General features: G+C 39.9%; 1 protein-coding gene across 9 annotated transcripts in view; it reads left to right on the top strand.

Annotated features, from left to right (window-relative positions):
- The window catches only part of LOC137104607 (partitioning defective 3 homolog), a 343094-nt gene that overhangs the window by 11670 nt on the left and 309376 nt on the right, over positions 1-22048 (top strand). For all 9 annotated transcript variants that reach the window (XR_010911721.1, XM_067486037.1, XM_067486038.1 and 6 more), the window contains exon 2: positions 21560-21661. Coding sequence is in view for 8 of the 9 variants with exons in the window: in XM_067486037.1 (XP_067342138.1) it covers positions 21560-21661 (102 nt within the window). In the remaining variant the exon portion in view is untranslated. The remainder of the gene's footprint in view (positions 1-21559; positions 21662-22048) is intronic.

The following is a 22048-nucleotide window of genomic DNA, read 5'->3' as shown; positions in this document are numbered from 1 at the left end:
AAGTAATATCTTCTTCTTCTTTTCCTTTGGGCTGTTCTCCTTCAGGTGTCGCCACAGCGAATCATGTGCCTCCATCTAACTCTGTCCTCTGCATCCTCTTCACTCACACCAACTAACTTCATGTCCTCCCTCACTACATCCATAAATCTCCTCTTTGGTCTTCCTCTAGACCTCCTGCCTGGCAGCTCCAACCTCAGCATCCTTCTACCGATATATTCAAAGTTTCTCCCCTGAACATGTCCAAACCACCTCAATCTGTCCTCTCTGACTTTATCTCCAAAACATCTAACATGAGCTGTCCCTCTGATGTCCTCATTCCTGATCCTGTCCATCCTCGTCACTCCCAAAGAGAACCTCAACATCTTAAGCTCTGCTACCTCCAGCTCTGCCTCCTGTCTTTTCTTCAGTGCCACTGTCTCTAAGCCGAACAACATCGCTGGTCTCACCACCGTCTTGAACATCTTTCCTTTTATTCTCGCTGATAATCTTTTATCACACAACACACCCGACACTTTTATCCAACCGTTCCAACCTGCTTGTACACACCTCTTAATCTTAAGTACTTAAAGTCCTGCACCTTCTTCACCTCTGCTCCCTGTAACCTCACTTTTCCTCCTGGGTCCCTCTCATTCACACACGTATTCTGCTTTTCTGCGGCTAAGCTTCATTCCTCTGTTTTCCAGAGCAGACCTCCACCTCTCTAGATTTTCCTCCACCTGCTCCCTGCTCTCACTACAAATAACAATGTCATCTGCAAACATCATAGTCCACGGAGATTCTGTTCTAACCTCATCTGTCAGCCTGTCCATCACCAGAGCAAACAAGAAGGGGCTCAGAGCTGATCCTTGATGCGGCTCCCTGTCATTTGCTTTGTCTAAATTTACGAAGACAACTCCCTCTGACCTTCTCTGTACTTCTCCATCAGCATCCTCAAAGCAAATACTGCATCTGTTGGACTCTTTCTAGGCATGAAACCATATTGCTGCTCACAAATGTTCACCTCTGCCCTTAGCCGAGCTTCCACTACTCTTTACTATATACTATACTAAAACTATATTGAAGCCATATCTCTGACTTTATTGATTTATTGCTTTTTTGATATGTATCAGTTAATCCTTACACCTCTAATCACCATTCATTTGTGTTTCTGGTCGACTGACAGATGTTTCACATATTTATTTTAGCTCTGTTTTGATCTCTGTCCACTTCATAATTGAACTGTGTTCAATTATGGGCTTTAAGCTCACTAGGTGTGGACATTCTTCCCCACCTAGTTAAACCCTAACTTTAATGTAACCAAGTCACTGCTTGTTGCTGCTTTATGCTTATCAAACTATAAAAAAAATGCTTTAAGAGAAATTTGGCTAAATAGCTAAACTATTTGTGTAGCCTTTTAGATATTTTTAAGTTGCTTGAAAATCTGCGATTTATGGAATTTTTTAATTACTTTACATCTTACTTTCTTTACGCTTTTCTTCGACCCATTTATCCCTGGTGTTATCTCGTTCATGTAGACTCCTCTCTTGTTTGGGAAAGAGTCAGAAAAGTGTCTTTCCTTGCAATTTGTCTTTTTTCCCCTTTTTAACGTCCTGACCTCTAACCTACATCGTGAGGCTGTGTTGAATGTTTCTGCACAGTGTTAAAAATAAACCTGACCAATCTATACATTTCCTAAAGTGCAAATAGAATTAGGTTTGTGTAGCCCCAGTAAACACAACACGGCCCCTTTAGGAATTACTTACAAACATATCAGAGCTCGAGCACTTACCCTTTGCCGAAAAGACAGTCTGGGTACACACTGCTTGGGAAATACAATGCCAGTGAAGATTGAATGGCTAACTGATTTATATGAGCTTTATTAAAATGAATTAAACTTATTTGAAAGGCTTAGACTGACTTGACTGATCCATGAACAGTTTGGATTGTAGACAACATAAAAGTAGGCTTGTGGCTTTGTCAGTCATTGGCTTTTGATTCCACTAATGCTCTCTGGGTCTTTCAACCCTTGAATACTACACACACAGACAAAGCCTTTTCTTTAATGGATAAGGCAAATAAACACAGTTGGCTATAGTCAGTAGTTTTACTAAGCTTTTATTAAACACAGTTTAACCTACATTTCGATCTTGTATTAGCAGCTAAGCTTGAATGATGCTAAGCCTGATTAGTATAAGGAAATGCAGCAACTGTGTGACATATTACTAACTAGTCATTTCACCGGACAATGGCTACATCATGACCTGTATTTTATATTGAGATTTGAAAATATAAATTACAGGGAAGTCACGTCATAGTTTTAAAATGGTTTTTAAATGGGATTTGTATTCAGGATATGATCATCATTATTAATTCAGTGTTCATCATAAACTGAATGTTCATGCTGTTGATAGGCTGATGCTGCAGCATCTGGATGCAGTAACTCATAAAAAAGCATTGTGCTAAGCATTGTGTGTTTTTTGAATCATGCATCTGTTGATCAGCAGTATTTGACTTTATATATCATCCTCTGCTGCTCTGGAATCTATTGTTTTGTTAGTTTAAATTTATAATTTCTCTGTCAGTGCACTAGTGTACTACTAGTGTAGTGCAGTTTAGTATCTTTAAGTGAATCAACTCTCTTCCTTGGGGTAAAGTATCTTTTATTCTGTGGTTTTGCATTATACTTCAAACCCCTCTGCAAACAACGTTTTTTTTTCTATAAAAAGTTCTTCCAACAAGTAGCATCACACAGATGTGAAATCATTTTGACATTATGTGTTTTTGCAATGATGCAAAAACACATAGTGTAACACATATAGTATTTTCTGAGATATTTCAACTCTTACGCTGTTACAGTATTTGGACAGTGACACAGTTTTCATTATTATTGCTCCCACACTACATTTGATTATTAACATGCGTTAAGTGTGGATTGTCAACTTTAATATAATGGTTTCCTCAAAGTTATTTGATGAACCGTGTAGGAATTACAGCCATTTGTATTTACATTTTTAGAGGCTCAAAATATTTCGACACAACATTAACAAAATTAAGTTGAAGTTTGAGTGTACGGTCAATAAATGCTTGAAATCTGAAACCACATACATAACAAGATATAGACCTATATCACAGTTCCCTTTAGTTCCTGCATGTTTTTGTGTTTTTTTTTTGGCTTCAGCAAGTTCAAGGCAAACTTGTGGTAAACCCTCTGTTTTTACTCTGGTCAAATCTCTTGAGTCTTGACTTTGACAGACACACCTACTTCCTGGATGGTGTCTTTGTTCTGACCAACTGTTGTAAAGGCATTTTTCTTCATCCACCACAATTATTTGACATGGTCTTGCAGGCATTTCAGTGTTTCTGAGTTCACCACTGCGTTCTTTCTTTTTTAAATATAGTTGATCCGACCACATCTACTGTTATTATTATCTCTGATGGATCTGCTTTGGGTTTTTTAGCTTAATGACGGCTTACTTGGCAGTTAGTTACCACTCTTTGGACTTCATGTTGATGATTAACAACAGATTCATTTTATCTACTTGTAAATAAGGAGAAACAAAACTCACTTGGCCATGAAACAATTGAGTAGCCAAATATCCGAATGAATGTATGAATAGAAAAAGACCTTAATTTCAGCATGGGTCATTCAATATTTTAAACCAACCCATTCAATTAAAGCTGACTGCACTTTCGGCACATGTTGGTTGTTTCTTTTCAAATCCACTCTGTTGGTGTACACAGGAAAAATTAATTAAGCAGTACCACTGTTGATCATTGAAAAAAAACCGCGTAGCCTCTGCAGATGAGATGCATCAAGGGACACAACAACCTGTAGGCGATCCGTGTTTTGTCAGAAAGCAGCCTTGTTCAGGTAAGCAAGTTGTTCTGTAAGTTGTTCAGGCAGTTCAGGGACAGTGTCACCCCTCCCCCAACCCACAATACTGCACAGCACAGATTGTAGGGTTTCCCGCAGTGAACAGGTGTAGGAGGTCTCTTTTGTGGTTCAGATTTTCTATCCTAATAACCTCTATCTAAATATAGCCTGTAAAAATGCTGAGTGGCTAGTATATTGGAAAACCGCTAATTTTCCCAAATGAATTATGTTGTCAACCATGATCATACAAATGCTAAAGCCAACACTGAATCTTCTCTATTCACATTTGGCCATTTGCCAGCCTGCAGCCTGGATTCATTCGTTCATTGATGCCATAAAAACACATCAGCCAGACACACCACACCACTGGGTGACAGATCCTTGTAAATATTGTCCACACTTCTCTGTAATCTCTGTAATTCCACCTAAATTGTTGCGCATGTACAGTTTACCAGGCAAATACATGTAAGGTTCTGAATTGGAGCATGAATGAAGATGAATGTCATCCAGTGGAGCAGTGTGTAGCATCATAACTTGTTCCAGTGCAGTTATGTTCCTGCATAACGTTCTTCTTAGAAAATGACTCAGAGGTGAGTCAGTCCATTTGTCATGTTGCCTTGGATTTGAATTTACAGGCACCCAGAGGTGCAACACTAATATGAATGTTATGCTGTTTATCCCATGAACAGCTAGCAGAACCCGTGTCCAGAACAAAGAGAAGACATCCTGACGTGCATGGTTTGCTGCTTCTACAGTTATTAATGTCTCATTGTACAGTAGTCTGCTTTAACACATTAACAACTTTGGTGATTAGATGGTTCTTTCCTCATGATGTTGTGGCCTGTGGTTTCTTCACCTTTGCTGGCAAGAACAAATCGAGCAATAGCACAAACCCTTCAATTTAACAGGTGTGTCAATCTAAATTCACATTACTAGTTTTATTATGAAGATAATATACCTGGCATCCCCCTACATATTTGGTGTTAATAGGATTATCAATAAAGGGACTGGCATTTAGGGTTAGTAGCAGGTTGATGTTTTTAAAAAAAAAAAGCATGAATGTGAAATCGTGCCAAAGCACGAGTCACTCTGGACTTTTCACTTTTAACTTGTGCCTCTGTGGTTCTGCAAATCACTTGTAAATTCAGCTCATCTGGTTTTAATGGTCAACACAGAGGTTTTGCTTGGAGACTTTCACTGATGAATATGTTAAGTTGTGGATTTGTCGGCACAGAGTAATTTCCTGCCCAGACATTTTTTTCTGGTCCCACAACATGTTGCAGAATGATTAAATAAAATACCCCCTCTCACCCCATAAAATGGGGTCATTCAGTACAGCGGTATCACAGTCCTGAACTTCTGTTTTTTATAACAGCAAGTGGAAAGTGAAAGTCAGCTGACTCAGCACATATCACTCACCCTCTAAAACGGGGCAGACTTTATGGTGGCATAAGGAATTGTTGGGTATTGTTGTTAATGGTTAGCTTGTCTGCTTCTTCAGACTGTCAGGACGCTGAGTTGCCACTGGGCCAGTCTATCTCACACCCTATGATTAGGGATCGGTAATGCTTAAGGCAAAGACACGGGCTGTAAATAGCATTCACTTTGTGCAAACAGTTTCCCACATCTTCAAAATAAATGCTTTAAACAGGTCAATGAGAAATGGTAGCTGCTTAGCTTTTGGGTAAAGGCATCTAGTGCCGTGGGTTAAAATGTAATCCATTGTACCAGTACTGCAGGATACAACAAGGCTGTTTCTGATGACTAAAAGTGTCCGATCAGGACACTGGTTGTTTTGTGTATTAGCCTCTGTTTTTGCTGTTAGAAGAAAATTGGTGCAAAGCATCTCGAAAGTTTTAGTGTAAGTATAAACCAGCAGATATCATGTTTTTACCTACAAGTAACAACAATGAAAACAGTGGAGCTCACCTCTGTGCTCATTTCTGATCTAACTGAATCCTCTTGCACTGAGGAAAGTGACTGGTTCTGTAGGTGCCCAGACTTTGTTAGCAGGATGTTGACTCTCAGTGGGTATTAGCTATCTCAGATCCCATTTCACCGCAGCCTTACCTCTGACAGAACAAAACCTCTCGTGGTGTTTGTGTGTGCTTCTACTTGGGTACTAATGAATTTGAGTGTTTCCACAACATAATGGCTACATAATCGCCATCCATATTTACAGTACGTCTCCCAAACCTGGCAATTTCCTTACAGTTTGTCTTGACCTTGGCATTTCTTAACGCTTAATGCCGTTTATATTGTGTGTGTGTCTGTTTTTGTGCATGTGCCGTCAAGAGACAGTGAATGACCAGGTTGAGCTGGTTTCTTTCTGTCAGCTTCTCTCCACAGTTTGTCAACCAAACAACTTCCCAGCAACGTTCCTCTTTGCAAATGACTTGAGTGTCTTGAGGCCCTCACACTTTCATCACCTCCTTTGAGCCTGTCAGTCTGCCCACAATATTCCCAGGAAAGGAATCTGACCAATTCCCTCGAGTTCTCAGTCCACAGTCCACAGCCAAGTGTAGGTCGTCCTCCAATACTCAAGGAGGAGCATATAACGTACTACGGTGGTGTATTAGTATCTATTGATCTCGGCTTTCATAATGGTTAATGCCTAATCTTTGGGGTGGCTTTTAGTAGTAACACACCAACCCCGTGCAGTCACTGCTTTAGCTTCAGAATTTATTTGATTTATTGCCTTGACTCTGCCGTTACTCAGCCATAAAACCTTCTGATCTGGAAATTGTAAATTGTAAATAAATGACCCTAAGTAGTGAAAACTATAAAAGCAAGTGTATCTGCAGACTAATGCTGTCACATAGGTTTATCCATAAAATCATGTGTCTTCCTCACCATGCCATAAGGTAAACCTACTTTATTTTAAACAAGTGTAGGCTAGTAGCTACTGTAATATCTCACCACTTCATGCTTTGACTGAATTGATTTGGTCTGAATAGGGCTGATGGGCTTTCTGAAAGCGACAGATTTGACTTACTGTTTCACGTTTCAACATTTCTACACTGTCTGTCATAACCGCGTCTCTAGTTCACTCATCGATAAACACTGAACTCATTAGTTTAACCTTGCAGCACAGCCTGCAGTACTTTCTCTCTGTCTTTTTATTCTCTATTAGCTTCCTTCCCTTCCCCCCACCTCTCCTTGCTGTTTTCATCACCCTTTCCAAGTGGCTCTTAGTCTATTTATTTGTTCACAACATCTTTACACCATCTTACACCTTTTTCTCACAAAATGCACATTGACATTTGTGATCTGATGATACATTACAAATAAGATGAGGTAGCAGAGAGAGTAGTTGTAGTGGTGGTAGTAGAAGTCGTAGTAAGAGGAGGAGGATCGGTAGCATAATAGCTGCAGCCTGGAGACGTGACACACTCTGTATTAACCCACCGTTTCACCTTTTGTATTTTCCAGCTGGTGCTTCTATGAAAAGAAAGGAAAGAAAATCAAACCAATGTTAATCTGTGTTCCTCCTAGTGAACATTCCACATCCACAAGCCCCCTCTACTTCACAGACAATTCTTTAGTTTTGGGTGGGTATTAAATATAATGAGGTTATGTTTGAAAAAGTCAAGCTGCCATGTGACATTTCCCTAAAAACAAATTTAGTGATGAACTTCATTTAGTCTTGATGGCTATTAGTGAGTATTATTATATATATCTTCAAGACTCTAGAACTTTATCAATCCCAGAGGAAAATTACTTCACCTTGTTAGAGCTGCTCTCAGCACAAAAAGACATGAAAGTAAAGGAACAGAAAAAGAAAAGCCATCCTTTCATGTTATCATTCAGCTCAAAATATCTTTGCTCCTCAGCTCTGGTCCAGTTTAAGGCTGGTTACACTGTGCACTGGCCTTTAGGAACAGTTGTGCTTGTCTATTAGTCTGACAGACTGACAGTTAAACGAACCAACAAACCAGGAAAGCAGTTATTTATGGCCCTGTTCTTGGTTTTGTTTGGCCTATACTGTGCATTTGCTGTGTATTTAAACATTGTGGAAATTTGTTTGCGGAAATTCACCTAATGACTAAGAACAAATGTGAAACTTAAGGTTGGACTAGTTGGGATCCTCTGAATAAGAGCTGTTCTACATGTCACTGTCAGTCATAGATGTAGATCTTTTCACTTGTCTTGCATATTACAGATGTGTTTGTTTTTTTCAGGTTTTTTAATGTTGTCTCTCTATTAAAGGGTTGTTATCACACAGAAACACTACAGAAGAATTATGAACTCTCTTCCTTTCTTCATAGTACAGACGTAGTGTCTCCTAAGTTTGGGGAGGGATGTCATAACTTAGATGATTGCCACATAATTTTTATTTTTTGTCCTTTTGGCTCATCCCGTGAGTTCAGGGTCGCCACAGCGGATCGTTGTCTGCGAGTTGATTTGGCACAGTTTTTACGCCGGATGTCCTTCCTAACACAACCCTCCCTTCTATCGGGCTTGGACCAGCTCTGCACAGCTGGGGAGGGATGGGCTGTTGGGGGTTCAGAGACACTTCGGCATATAGCCAGGACCGGGGATCGAACCACTGACCCTGTGGTCCGTGGACAATTGCCAACTGAGCTACAGCCAACTGAGCTACAGCCGCACTAAATTGCCCCATAATTCCTAATGATCTCAATAACTCTGAGCAGATGTGATGATGTGTGTTTTTCAAGTGAGAAACACATCATCACTAAACATTATTTGTAGACATCTTTTTGTCAGAATTAATCAAATGAATCATTTGGTGAATATTAATTTTTTTGTTACATGTTGCATGCTAGAATCCTCCTTATTACAGAGGCATCAGCGCGGCTCCAAGCTTCTTCAGCCGCCGCACGACTCGTGGCCACATACTGCATCTTTGAAAAAGAAACCAAACCCCAACGTAGTAGTGCTCAGTAATTTAGAAGCTGTCAAAAATGTCTTCATTGGGATCAAAATAAGTCAAAAAACAAGAAGACTTTTCGCCTTGGTGTGGAGAGCGGAGAGAGATTGCAGGGGATCACCCATCTTCACCTTCTCGCTGAAATCAGAGCACTCGGGACATTGCTCTTGCGATCTCTGATTACATTATAATGCCCTAATCTAATTGGGATCTGGTATTTCCAAGTTCGGACTAGTTGGCTGCTTAACCTCGTTCTATGTACATGATATTTGTCAGCTGTTTCAGAGTTTACGGCAGTTTAGATATGTTTTGAGAGCCTTCTTTGTCCTTTTTCTATCATGTTAGCATATTCATATTCTGAACAGTGAACCACATGTTGAATTTTCCTGTTAAACCTGCAGATGTAGATGTGACATCAGAAACGACTCTGTGTCCCGAGATGATTTTCTTTCTTTTCCTCTCTCAGTTTTTTTTGTCTAACCAAACTTTTAAGTGTCCCGCTCCCTTCCTCCGTGATTTTCATACCTACATGTACATGGATGTTTCCCGCTGATGTTGCTTATCTTCATGCGAAAGTACATTTCCTATGTGTTTCCTGTGTCAGATCATCGAGCATCACCCCAGCTACTAACACAACTCCTCCATCACTCACTGCTGAGGTGGAGTGCTGGAATGTGACACATTACCTTTTCACCCTGCACAATGACAATGTGATTTAACATGCTGGTTTGATGATGCCTAAAAATGGAACTGACAAAGTTCTGAGGGTTCTGATATTACAAAATGTTGTATGTTGTGGTAGTGCATGTGCCACGTGATTCCAAAAAGTACTCTCAGTGTCAGGGTAATGACATGAGAGCAGAGCCACCAAGGCTGTAGACTGAACAGTACTGGAAAATGTGGGAGAAGGACACATCACATAGCATCACATCACAAATGCCCAGTGGCAAGTGGGTCTGAAAGCAGATCCCACCAACCTGCCTCAACACTGATACACCTATAAAGTGGAGGTGGTTGAGAATTGCCAAGTTATGTTCCTGTGGGACGTCCAGATAGAGACTGACAAACTGGTAAAGGGCAACAAACCAAACAATCCATGTCCAGAAAAGTGCAGTCTTAGGAACCCGAGCTTGAAGAAAGGGGTGATTTTTTTCCACAAAATACCTAAATAATAATTTACAGTACTGCTGTGTAAACTTTAAATGCTTTGATCTGCATATTTCTTCACACACAAACAGATCCAGATTCTCTAGAGATGCATCACTGTAAATAGTTACTGTTACTTCCACGCTTACATTAAAAGTTTACTCACACAATTCTCCCTCTACTGAAGCAATCATTTTTATCACTATGTAATTAGAGAGATGAGCTTGATTTTCATAATACTACATCCTCTTTGTCTTTCTCTTTAAACAGTATTTCCTTCTTTAGTCCTTATGTCACATATTATTGAATCTATTGCCTACCCGTAATTCTGTGGTTCAGTTTTTGAGATATCAGTTGTTGTTCATTTTGGCTTTTTTATCAGCTCTGTCTCTGTCTCTTCCCTTCTCTGTCTGTGTGTCTTTTCTGCCGACAAAGATTCAGTACAGCTAGAGTTCAGCTGAAAATGCAGCTTATCATTTTCATTACATGACTCAAAACTTTACAAAAGATCAAAATGTGTCATGTAAAACATAAAAAAAAAATGCAGCAATATTCTAAAGCAACTTTATGATACAATTTCACACACTGACATCTTCCAATTCACTGCAAATCACTTGCAGCTGTGGCTCTCACAGCACAACACATTTCCATGGCACTGCCTTTTGTCAGGTCATTCAATTGAGTTACCCGACAAAGAAGAGATGACAGCTGTGCAACACAGGACAAGAAGCTCATGGTGCAAGACTCCACATCAGAAGGTTGTGTGATCAGATCACTTTGGAGTCGGAGCTTTTTAAGGTTTCGCGTGGTCAGATCTACTTAAACAGTTTCCAAAAGCTGGCAAATACAAGCTTTTATCCTGCTTGGCTAGATCGGACTGGCCACATGCCAAGGTGTATGCTTAAGGTTTGGTCATGTTGACTGCAGTTTCTAACTTATAACTGACATACATGTCCTGGACTCCTGTGTACTAATGTGTTCAAAATGAAAATAGTAAGTGCTCTGCACTTATATAGCACTTTTCTACCTATTTGCACTCAAAGCGCTTTACACTGCTTCTTATTCGCCCATTCACACTCACAATCACACACACACTCATACACCGGTGGGGGAGCTGCTATGCAGCTGGCCAACACTGACCGGGAGCAACTAAGTTGGGGTTCAGTGTCTTGCTCAAGGACACTTCGACATTGAACCAACAACTGTTGAGATCGCCACAGTTGCAGTGACAGTGACACCTTCATTTCTCCAAAATATAGTATCCACCTGCTGGCCGATGTTTGGTTCAGGAATAAAGAAGGCTCTTTTGCTCTTGAATTGAGACGGATGTTCTTTCTTTTCAGTGCACAGTGTGTGAAAGTGGTGTTGGAGTACTCTTTAGTGGGCTCAGTACAGATGTGGTGAGCATAATGCACTGTCTCACCATGTGACAGCAAAGAGCTGCCACTCCCTCCTGGTGCCCTTTACAGTCCTGGGATCACAGAGTCTGCTCTACACATGTTGTTCTTACGTCTAAAAGAAAAAAAGCAGGCAACTAGTCAAAGCTTTTATAGTTCTCTATACAGTGTGATCTTTAGGTCGAAATATGTTCATTATATAATTATTAGTGAGTTTTTGGAGGAGGCCTTGCTAACACACTCGTCAGTGTGTCAGAGTTTGTGGACTTAACAGGTGGGGTCAGGCCATTATATGGCCACCAAAGTGAATATCAAATATTACCATTTAGCACACTTTTGTCAATATTTAGTAATTCAAAGTGAGTGCACACTTTATATCTAATCAAAAAAAAATCTAAGCCATGGGGCCTTATTGAACTGTTTCTGTTGGTGTCAGCAATAACATCAGATATTTAATCTGTCAAAAAGCAGATTATATCAGTCAGAGGAGCATTCTTTCTTATTCTTTCTTATTTTCTACTCAACAGGTCACCCAGTGTGCTCACACTCCATTCTGCTTGTCCACATTTTAACCTGTGTGTTTGAACAGGACGTGTATGTGTTTTTGTTCGTTCCAACATCTACACTCTAGACACTGCTGCTTCTCCACACACAAACACGCAGTGAATGCTGTGTGTGCAGCATCTGGAGTCTGTGAAGGAGCCACGTGTTGTGACTTCTCCACCGTTGGCTGTCAGTTCTTAGTGTTTCACTCTGTGCTCTATGTTTTTCTTGGCTGATTTACTTGTTCTGTCTGGCAAGCATAACCTCAGTGTTTATGAAATAATAAACAAAAGTAATTTGCTGAAATGTTGCTGACTGGTGTCTCTGCAAGTAGACAGAGAGTCTTGCAGTGCTTAGTCCGTTAAAGACAACCAGCAGCCCCTAACTCCTGACTTGATTTAATTGTCCATACGCCATGTTGTTGCATATTGGCACTGACATATCTACACCAATTAAGATTTAAGCTTGTAAGCATGCAAAGAAAATGTTATTTAATAATGGATTATGGACAAATGATAACAGTCTGTCACCTGCTCTTTATCTTAAAGTATGTCAGTGTTACAACAGCACACAGATATTTCACACTAGCACCAAATCGTGTTCCTATTATTATATTGTATATTGTATATTGTTCCTCTGAGCAGATGGGCTGAATCTGAAACTACGATGGTTTCTCAGTAACTTGACACCTTCATCCACTGTTTTATTGCTGTCCCTTGATTTCTACAGTCTATTCAAACCCCTTAAAGTCCATTTGCTTTCTCCCACGGGATGCCTGAGGTCAAGGTCGTCCAAAAAACTTGATTCTGGTCTCAAAACTTCAGTGGGATGCCACAGACAGAATAATGGTGTTTTGACGGCACCTTGCTAACTGGTAGTTCTTACTTGCTCACCAAGGTTTATTAGTTCTTCATTGGCTCTGGTTTGGCCATACAGTACGGTAGGATGTACTTCAAATCTGGGATATATTATCTTATTTTAAAATCTACTTCTATTTTAGGTTTATGATGCTTTTATTTTATTTGCATTTGATGCCAAGAAAATCAGGGTGTGCAAGGTGTGTGTGTGTGTATGCAAAGCCCCCCTGGGGTTGCTAATGACTCAGATAATGACTCATTTATCTCAGGGGGATGGGAAGAAGCTGGCTAGCTGCCCAAACAAGCTACTGTACCTATCGTGGCACACTAGACAGAATCCCCATAAACATGCTAGTAAAAATGTGACTTTGGGGTTAAAGCCAACATGCTAGTTGTCTCAGCATGTCTGTAGTTCACGTTCTAATTCATTTTAATGTTTTCACTGGATAAAAGTTTGTCCACTTTTTGTGGTAAATATGCAGAACTATGGTACAGTACCTACATTTTCAGTATTTGTTATGTAGTGTCTGTTGTCTGTTGAATAAATAAATGTCTACAATATATTCAAGTATAATGGACATATGTTGAAAGAAATGCTGGATTTATTTCATGAGTCTTCATGAAACTAATCACTGACACATCCACTCTGAAGCTTTACTCTTTAATTGGCTTAATGGGGTATGATTATGAAACTATGCAATGAGATCCTCATGTGATAATGTCTTTTGTAATTTGTTAGTGAAACCTTCATCTCAGCAGCAGATCCAGCTCATGCTGAGCCATGAGGCAGCATGTCTGGCCTGCACGCGCGCGTGCACACACACACACACACACACACACACACACACACACACACACACACACACACACACACACACACACACACACACACACACACACACACACAATGACCTGCTTTTTTATCCAGACCAGATGCTCAGCTTTCCACATACTTATCATCGCGAATGATAAGTATGTGCATAGTGTGTGCAGTTGTAGTCCTGGAGAAACAAGATTTAGGGACTACAAATCCCCTTCACAAGCAGATCGCACAGCAGGAGAGTAAACTACAGAGATTTATCCACAGCTTTAACTAATTCAAGAACAGTTCCAGAAAAACCAGGTGTCATTAGGGTTGGTGCCTTTGAATAGTCACAGAAAACGTTTTCCAGTCCACAGCTAAAGCTTGAGACCCCTGAGAATTGACAGGAGAGCAGTCTCTGCTCTGGCTCAGTGTGTAGCAGATATTTGGAGGGTCTCGAGCTTGAGTGGCTGCAGGATTTGGCTTGTTTTTTGACAGGCTGACCTGAATTACCAGCTTGATCCCTTCCTAACCTCTCTGGCACCAGTAATGTATCTCTGTTGTAGAGCCCACAGGGTGGGGAGTTGTGCACCGTTGGCCAAAAGAAATATACATGTGTTTATCCCTGCCATGTGTGCCTGTGCTACAGACATCCATCTTACAAACCCATTAATCCGTTCGTTAACTCTTATACCCAAATGTTTTTTTGTACATGTGAAGATTTCTGAGTCAGTCGTTTAAAATAGACTGATTGTTGTGAAAAACTGTCCTGTGGGGTCTGAAGAGCGAAAATTTTAAATGTCTCTTGGATATCATTAAAAATGGGGAGAAATGTTGTTTTCAAAATTAAAGCAGTTGGTCTCCTCATTCTTATAAACACTTACAGAGTGTTATAAAAAGAAATGGTGATGCAACACAATAGTAGAGACTTTTTTTAAAACATGTTGCTGCCATCTTTTTCAAAATCCTATTCCTCTTATTGTTTTTGTACTATTTGAAAATAGGTTTAATTAATTGTAAAAAAAAAAATTGTTGCATTCTTTATTTACATTTTACACAATATCACTACTTTTCCTCTTGAGTTTGCAGAGCTGCATGTACTGTACTGTATGTGTGTCATATTTCTCTCAGTGCGGTGCAGGCTGTAGCTTATTTGTCTAGGCAGGTCATCAATAATGCACTGACTCTAAAAGTGACTTTGTCCTATTGAAACACCACTCTAACGCTTCCCTATAACAGTTTAGCCAAATACCCAGCAGGAACTGCAGTATTCCAGTAGTAGGAATTCATTTTCTTTAAGTGAGCTAAATTAAATCAGTTAATTTAAACTAAACCAGGAAATCAGCCACTGTCTCCCACAGACAAGCGATTGTGAAACGGCAGCGGCAGCTTCATAAAGAAACTGGAGCCCTTTTACCTAAATAATACATTTTGTATTTGTTTGTTCAGGAGGAAATCTCTGCAGCTCGAACCCAAATAAAGATATTGTTTCCTGTTTGCCCCTTACACTCTGATTAGGAGCTCATTGAAGGGCTGATGTTCATGATATGGATGAAGAGTTTTTAGGGTTTTCGGGGTTTCAGTAATACTGCACTTTGTCTTGCACAAGCAGTACTACATGTGCTACTAGCATACAGTCATTTTGAATTTGCTTTACTTTTTTTCTTCTCTCCTGGCAAAGATAAGGAGCTGCAGAGGTCAAAGGTCAAGGCCTAATGCTGGTGTTTAAGAATTTTGCTTAGACAGGGAAAATCTGAAGATTTTTTATAGTCCTCTGTCTTTTTTAAATTTTAGTGAGGTTTTGATTGTGGTCCTACTGTCTGCTTTTCATCATTTGAAAGATTTACCCTTTGCTAGACAACCCAAGAATGCTACATTTAGAAAAGCCATAGTAACATATAATTTATATTTGCATTGCAATTATCTATTTGTGTCATGCTAACAATAAAAAATAAATTATCATGATAGTAAATGATAAATATTGGATTATGTATATTCTGAGTAGTAGGTGGGTGGATGGGCTGTATGTCTATTGACATGTTAAGAAAGTATGAACATTGAAACTGTGTACGTAGAGGAGCAAATTAAAGTTTTTTGGCTTTGGCTTGTGTCATAACGAAGCGGAGGTGCTGAGTGGTCTTGGTTCTGGGGGCTCTCAGTCTGATTCTCCTTTGGCAGGGGAACTTTTACTTTGGGAGGCGCGTTGACAGGGGTGAGAGAGGTCAGACCAGATCTTGCCAATTGTTTATTTTTTATTTTTTTTGGAGGAAACGGATGGTTTTCTCTGCACATCGCACTGCACACTAGTCTGTGTTTGGAGTGTGACGATGCAGAGCTGAACCACATAGTGATGAAGGAGGAGATGATTGATATCTAATGAAGTGAACTTTGGGGGTCAAATGTAAGCTGCTTGCATGCATATTACGTTTCTGCACTTTCTTAACTTCGAGAGAGCGGAGCTGGTTGATGCCGTCTTTAGAAGATAACAAAAGGGGTCACATTTCATCTTTCCTGTAAAGCATTGCTGCTTGTGGTTTGTGAAACCTTATCATTCTGCTGGTTCTCTAACCTTGTGGCACCATGTCCAAATGCTTAACATTCTCCAGTGCTAACTAATGAGAAACACATCTGTGTGTTATTGCTAAAAACCCACACCTGTGACTGCCGCTTCCTTTCAGTGAGTGTCGTACCAACTTATTCCACGTTCTCTATTTATCAGACCAACCCGGATTCCTAGTGAAATGCATCGTCACAGTGAGGTTTGGCAGACCTCAGAATCTGCCAACCCTAACATGATTTGAACACCCAACCATCCGATCTGCACAATACATGTAGCCACTTTAAATGTACATGTAGTGTACACTGATACTGCCTGTGAGAATAGCAACACTTAAAGCAGCACTCATAAAACACTCCCAGGCACATGTTCTCTCTGTCTGGGTTAATGTTGTAAGTGTGTATATGCATGTGTGTGTGACAAAGAGAACAACTGGCTCTCTGTTTCCCTTCACCCGTCTACACGGGATCAGATAAGCAGATACCTGATCGGGCTTGGGTGGCAGTATTTCACTCATTCAGTGCATAAACGAATGCACAGGAGCGACTCAACAGGTGACTGGGGCAGGAGTAAAAGACCAGCAGTCAATCCTCTGTGGCACACCCTGCACGTCTGCTCCTAAGCGCTGTGCTGAATGTGCAGATGTGATGTCATAACAGGGATTACTCTGCGGCTGCACGTTAACCCACCAAGCCACTTTACTCATCTCCTTCTAACATATGTTGAATGCTCTTCTGTTTCATTTTGTACGTGTTGAAACACCTGCCATTATATCTTCTATTTGCATACTGTACTTACCAGCAGGTTGGGCTCACTTTACAGGGCTGCTGCTCTGTGTGCTTACGCTCTATTCTCATTATAGTGAAACCAAGCATGCTGTGCATTCCTGTGCTGTTCTTGGCAATGCTACAGGAGGTCAATTTGAGCTAACCCTTTCATGGGCACTTGCCCCCAGTGACAGTAACTTAAAGACTTTTGTTAGGACTGTGACTACTATGATACCAATCCTAATTGTAGTAATGCGTGTTTACCAAGCTCTAATGTATGTGGAGTATTTTGTTGTACTGTGTCTTAGCTGGAAACTTGTTGTTCCATCATGACATGGAAATTCCCCACATCTGACCATAAAATGTTGCTTCCACAATGGGATAAAAGTTCAACCACACAAGACTTGACTTGATATATCTTTGGAATTTTGATAACTGTTTACCCAACACAGGTTACTCTGGTTTCTACATGTTTTCTGTAATCCTTGTTCCTGTTTGCTGTAAAAAAAAAGACAGATAAAACCGAAACCTTTTCTTCAACTTTTTCTGGCAACTGTGCACATTTGTTTCATTCGTGTGTTTTTTTTTTTCTTAGATGATCAAATAATAAAGTGATGGCTTTTACTTATTGTCCATTCAATATAGGCTTTACATTTTAATTGAATTTAGTCATTTGACAGATGATTTTATCAAAAGCAACTTACAAGTGAGGTAAAAAGCAGTAAAAGGAGAAACCATCAAACAAAGTGCTATAAGAAGTATTGTTTTCATTTCAGGAGATGCAAGTGCAACATAGAATAAACAGGATATATTTTTGTTTTATTTTTTATTTAAGTGCATAGGAAGTTTTAGAGGATTTTTTCAGTTCTAAATATTAGAAGTAAGGCTGCTGAGCGTGCAGAATTTGTTTGCTTGTTTGCTTGCAGAATTGAGTTTTGCTTGGTGTCAGGGGTGAGGGGGTGTCAGGGGTGACGTGGTGCAGGAAGGTAGAGTGGTTTTCCACCAATCTCGCAGTGGTTGGTTCAGTCCCCTGCTCCTCTGGTCACATGTTGAAGTGTCCTTGAGCAAGAGACTGAACCTAAACTTAGTTTCTTCCTTAGTTGTGTGTGATTGTGAGTGTGAATAGGTGAATAAGAAGCAGTGTAAAGTGCTTTGAGGTAGAAAAGCGCTATATAATTGCAGACCATTTACTGACCACATTTCTCTGTGGTGCTGGGACCACCAGATGCTATTCGTTGGCAGAGCTCAGTGGGCATGAGCAATTGTAAACCTGACTGAGGGTGTTGGGGTAGGCAGGTGCTATTGAGTTGACCACTCTTTAGACAAGATTCAGAGCTTTGAACCTTATGTGGGCATCTACCGATAGCCAGTGCAGAGATTTGAAGAGTGGTCTGATATGAGTCCTTTTGGCTGACTAAAAATGAGATGTAGTGCTGCATTTTGGACCATCTGGAGAGGATGCTGGTAGCTTTGCATGGTGGTAGCTCCAATTCACAACAAAGTCATCTCAGGGCACTTTACAGAATAAAGTTAAGACTATAAAGATGTATAGAGAGAACCCAACAATTCCCACTTGAGCAAGTCCTAGACAACAGTGAAGAGGAAAAACTCCCTTTAACGGAAGAAACCTCCAGCAGAACCAGGCTCCGGGTGAGCGGCCATCTGCTTTGACCGGTTGGGGTGAGTGGAAAGTGGTGAGGAGAAAAGAAAAGAGCAACAAAAGCAACAACAAACCATCGGTCAGGTTCATAGGACCAGCAGCTGCAGACTGGAAAACAACATTGTTGAACATAGTATTTCTGAGATTTTTGGGCCCAAATACTATGACTTCAGTTTTGTCTGAGTTTATAAGTCAAAAATTGTGGGACATCCAGGCCTTTATGTCTTGTAGGCTTGAAGCTTGATTAACTGATTTTTTTCATCTGGTTCCATAGATAGATATAGCTGGGTATCATCAGCATTGCAATGGAATCGTATGGAGTGTTTTCTAATAATGTTGCCTAAAGTAGACATATATAAAGTAAAAAGTATTGGTCCTAACACAGAGCCTTGTGGAACTCCATAGCTAACCTTTGTGTACATGGAGGATTCATCATTAACATGAACAAATTGAAATCTATCAGACAGATAGGATGAAATGTTATGATCAATGGTATCCAATGCAGCACTAAGATCTAACAGAACAAGTATAGAGATGAGTCCATTATCTGAGGCCAAGAGAAGATCGTTGGTGACTTTTACCAGTGCTGTTTCTGTACTATGATGAACTCTAAATCCTGACTGAAAGTCTTCATACAAATTATTCCTGTACAAGTGGTCGCATAGTTGTTTTGCAACTACTTTTTCAAGGATTTTAGAAATAAAGGGGAGATTGGATATTGGCCTGTAATTGGCTAAAACACCTGGGTCAAGACAGGGTTTTTTAAGTACTGGTTTAATTACAGCTACCTTATAGGCCTGTGGTACATATCCTGCTTCTAAAGATAGATTAATGAATAAGTTAGCTCAGTGAGATCTATGGGTAAAAAGCAGTCTAACAGGGATCAGGGCCTTATTGATGATTCTAGCACTGCTGTACTTGAAGATCTATCTGTAATATTTGGGGGGAGGTAAATTATTTCTTTGATAGCTAAAATTTTATTCATAAACAAAGTCATGAAGTAAATACTGCTCAGAGTTAAGGGAAAACTAGGCTCAACAGAACTATGAACAGCCGTTTTGGTTGCCCAGGTGAGATTATGGTTTGGCGCCCCCAGCCCCCACCCCTCTGTCCACACACACCACCCCAATACATTAATGGACAACAGCCATATGACAGACTTTAAAGCTTTAATTGTTGATCAAACACACCAACACATAAACAAACACACTCTAAAATACCATAAATAACATTAAAAATAATGAAATGAACTAATAAACTAACTAATAAAACCAGAGTTCCTGTTTAGATTTAGTGCAAATATTTAGTCCTGTTTATTTATTCATTTTTTGTTTTTGTTTGTTTATTGTTGGATTTGTTTTTTTTTTCAAGACAGATCACAAATTACACAAATTATTAGTTTTACGAAATTGTTTTTTGAGGGCTTGCAGCATCGCCCCCCTCCAGCAGGTGGTGCCCTAGGCGACCACCCAGATGGCCTAAGCCAAGAGCCAGCTCTGATGTAAGACCTCAAAATAATATTAACCATGTCAAATCCAAACTGTGTTTGTCAAAATCAAGTTCTCCTTCCATCCCAATTCTGTATGGGGGACAAAGTTTTGTGGGTCACAATCATATTTGTTTCTCATCCATCTGAAGACCAAGTCGAAGACTAAGCCAAACACATGTGGATTGTGTTGTCTGAAAACTCTTCTGTTTATTACTGAAGGTCAGTGTGTGGTTTGTAATGAGTTCCAGAGAAGTTTGTGTGCTCACTCTTCTTGTGGCTTTTCTGTATATTTTGCATCGGTAATACGATGTAAATAAAAAGAAAGAAACAAGAAACACTTCACACACAATTACTCGGATCTTTGTACAATGACTTAAATGTTGCAATATTCTCTGAATTAAACTAACTAATACATTTAACTAATAGAATAAATGTTTTTAAGATGGTGCCTAGTCTGGAAAATACCACACAGTCGTTTACGTTTTCATGATTTGGACCAGTTTATGTGGTGAACCACAATGGATTTCAGCTCAACAGCGCCTGTGCATGAAGGCATTTAACCACTGACCTGAAGACAGATCTGTTCGGAGAACAAAGCATGAAGGAAAACAAAGAGAGAAGGAGGAAAGAGAAATAAAACAGAGGAGATTATTTCTGAACACGGTGGAGAAGGAAGAACAGTCACTGAGTGTTCTCTTTACACCTGTGTCTGACTGGGTGCCTCAATACTACAAGTTTTATTAGACATGAAGCATCTATATGTTCTTTTACACTTTTTTGATAATACACAGTGTTACTGAATGTCCTACAAATAGGAAGCTTTGGACATGTATACTAATACTGTACTTTCCTTTGAGAATAATACTTCAAATTAGAAAATCTATTTTACTGCTAATATTAAAAGCTTTTATAATAATTCTAATATATTATAAATTGACAACAAGCATATTTCTGTGAAATCAAACAGAACATATTCTAAAATGTATCAGCAAAAATGAACAGCATCCTACATAGACAATGTTTGTTTTTAATGTTGATACTATAAGACTATGGACATGAGAGTGGTTAGCACTTCTATTCATTTCCCCTGCCTGTGTGGGTTTCCTCCCACAGTCCAAAAAAACATGCAGGTTAACTGCTGACTCTAAATTGCTTGCACGTGTAAATGTGTCTGTGTCTCTGTGTCAGCCCTGTGGTCGTTTGGTAATCGGCCCAGACTGTAGCCAGACTCTTGCTTAGTGACAGCTGGGATAGGCTCAGTGACCCAGTGACTCTAAAGAGGAGCGGTGGTTTAAATAATGAATGGATGAATGACACCTCTTATTGTTTTACTCTTCTGTTCACAAGCCAATCAGCATGAGATTAAAACATTACGTAACTGCTTTCATGTGAGCCAGATGAATGGATTACTACATGATCAGCTGATTCCTAAGGAGATATATGCTAAGTCCTTTACCCTGGCAGTGATAATATGTTGTACTGTATGACTCTTTTTACATATGGCTACAAATCCTAAGTATATATGTTGCAAAAAAGAGGATTAAATTGCTAAGATGACAATAAGCATCTATCTCTCTCCTTTTTCTTTTCTATCTAGGACCCTAGCTACTGGGTGGAGGTCCACAGGTTGGAACATGGAGATGGAGGTATTTTGGACCTGGATGACATGCTGTGTGACGTGGTGGATGACAAAGATAGAGTGAGTCACACTGTGTGTAACTGAGACAAAAGTTTTTTCTATCTTCCCAAATGTTTCCTAACTCTTTTTTTGCCACCTCTTCTGATCTTTATCCACCTTGACTTTATGCAAAGCAGCTTTGAATGACAGAAGGTTGTATGATGCAGTGTATGATGTGTGTGTGTGTGTGTGTGGGTATTATAGCTGAGTGTATCAGATAAGATTGCATGAGGAAAACCTAATTCAAGGGCAGCATGACACCACACTACCCCCTTCACCTATTACACCAATGAATAATCCCACTGCATCCTCCTGATGGGATCAGTGCTGACTCCACCTCAGTCTCCAGCTCTTTGCTTTTAATATTGGGCCAGTCCGACAGCTATGCCCTCCTTTATGTCCACTGAT

This window comes from Channa argus, chromosome 19 (assembly GCF_033026475.1).
Source record: "Channa argus isolate prfri chromosome 19, Channa argus male v1.0, whole genome shotgun sequence".
Classification (NCBI taxonomy): domain Eukaryota; kingdom Metazoa; phylum Chordata; class Actinopteri; order Anabantiformes; family Channidae; genus Channa; species Channa argus.
This window is presented reverse-complemented; position numbering and strand designations above follow the sequence as displayed.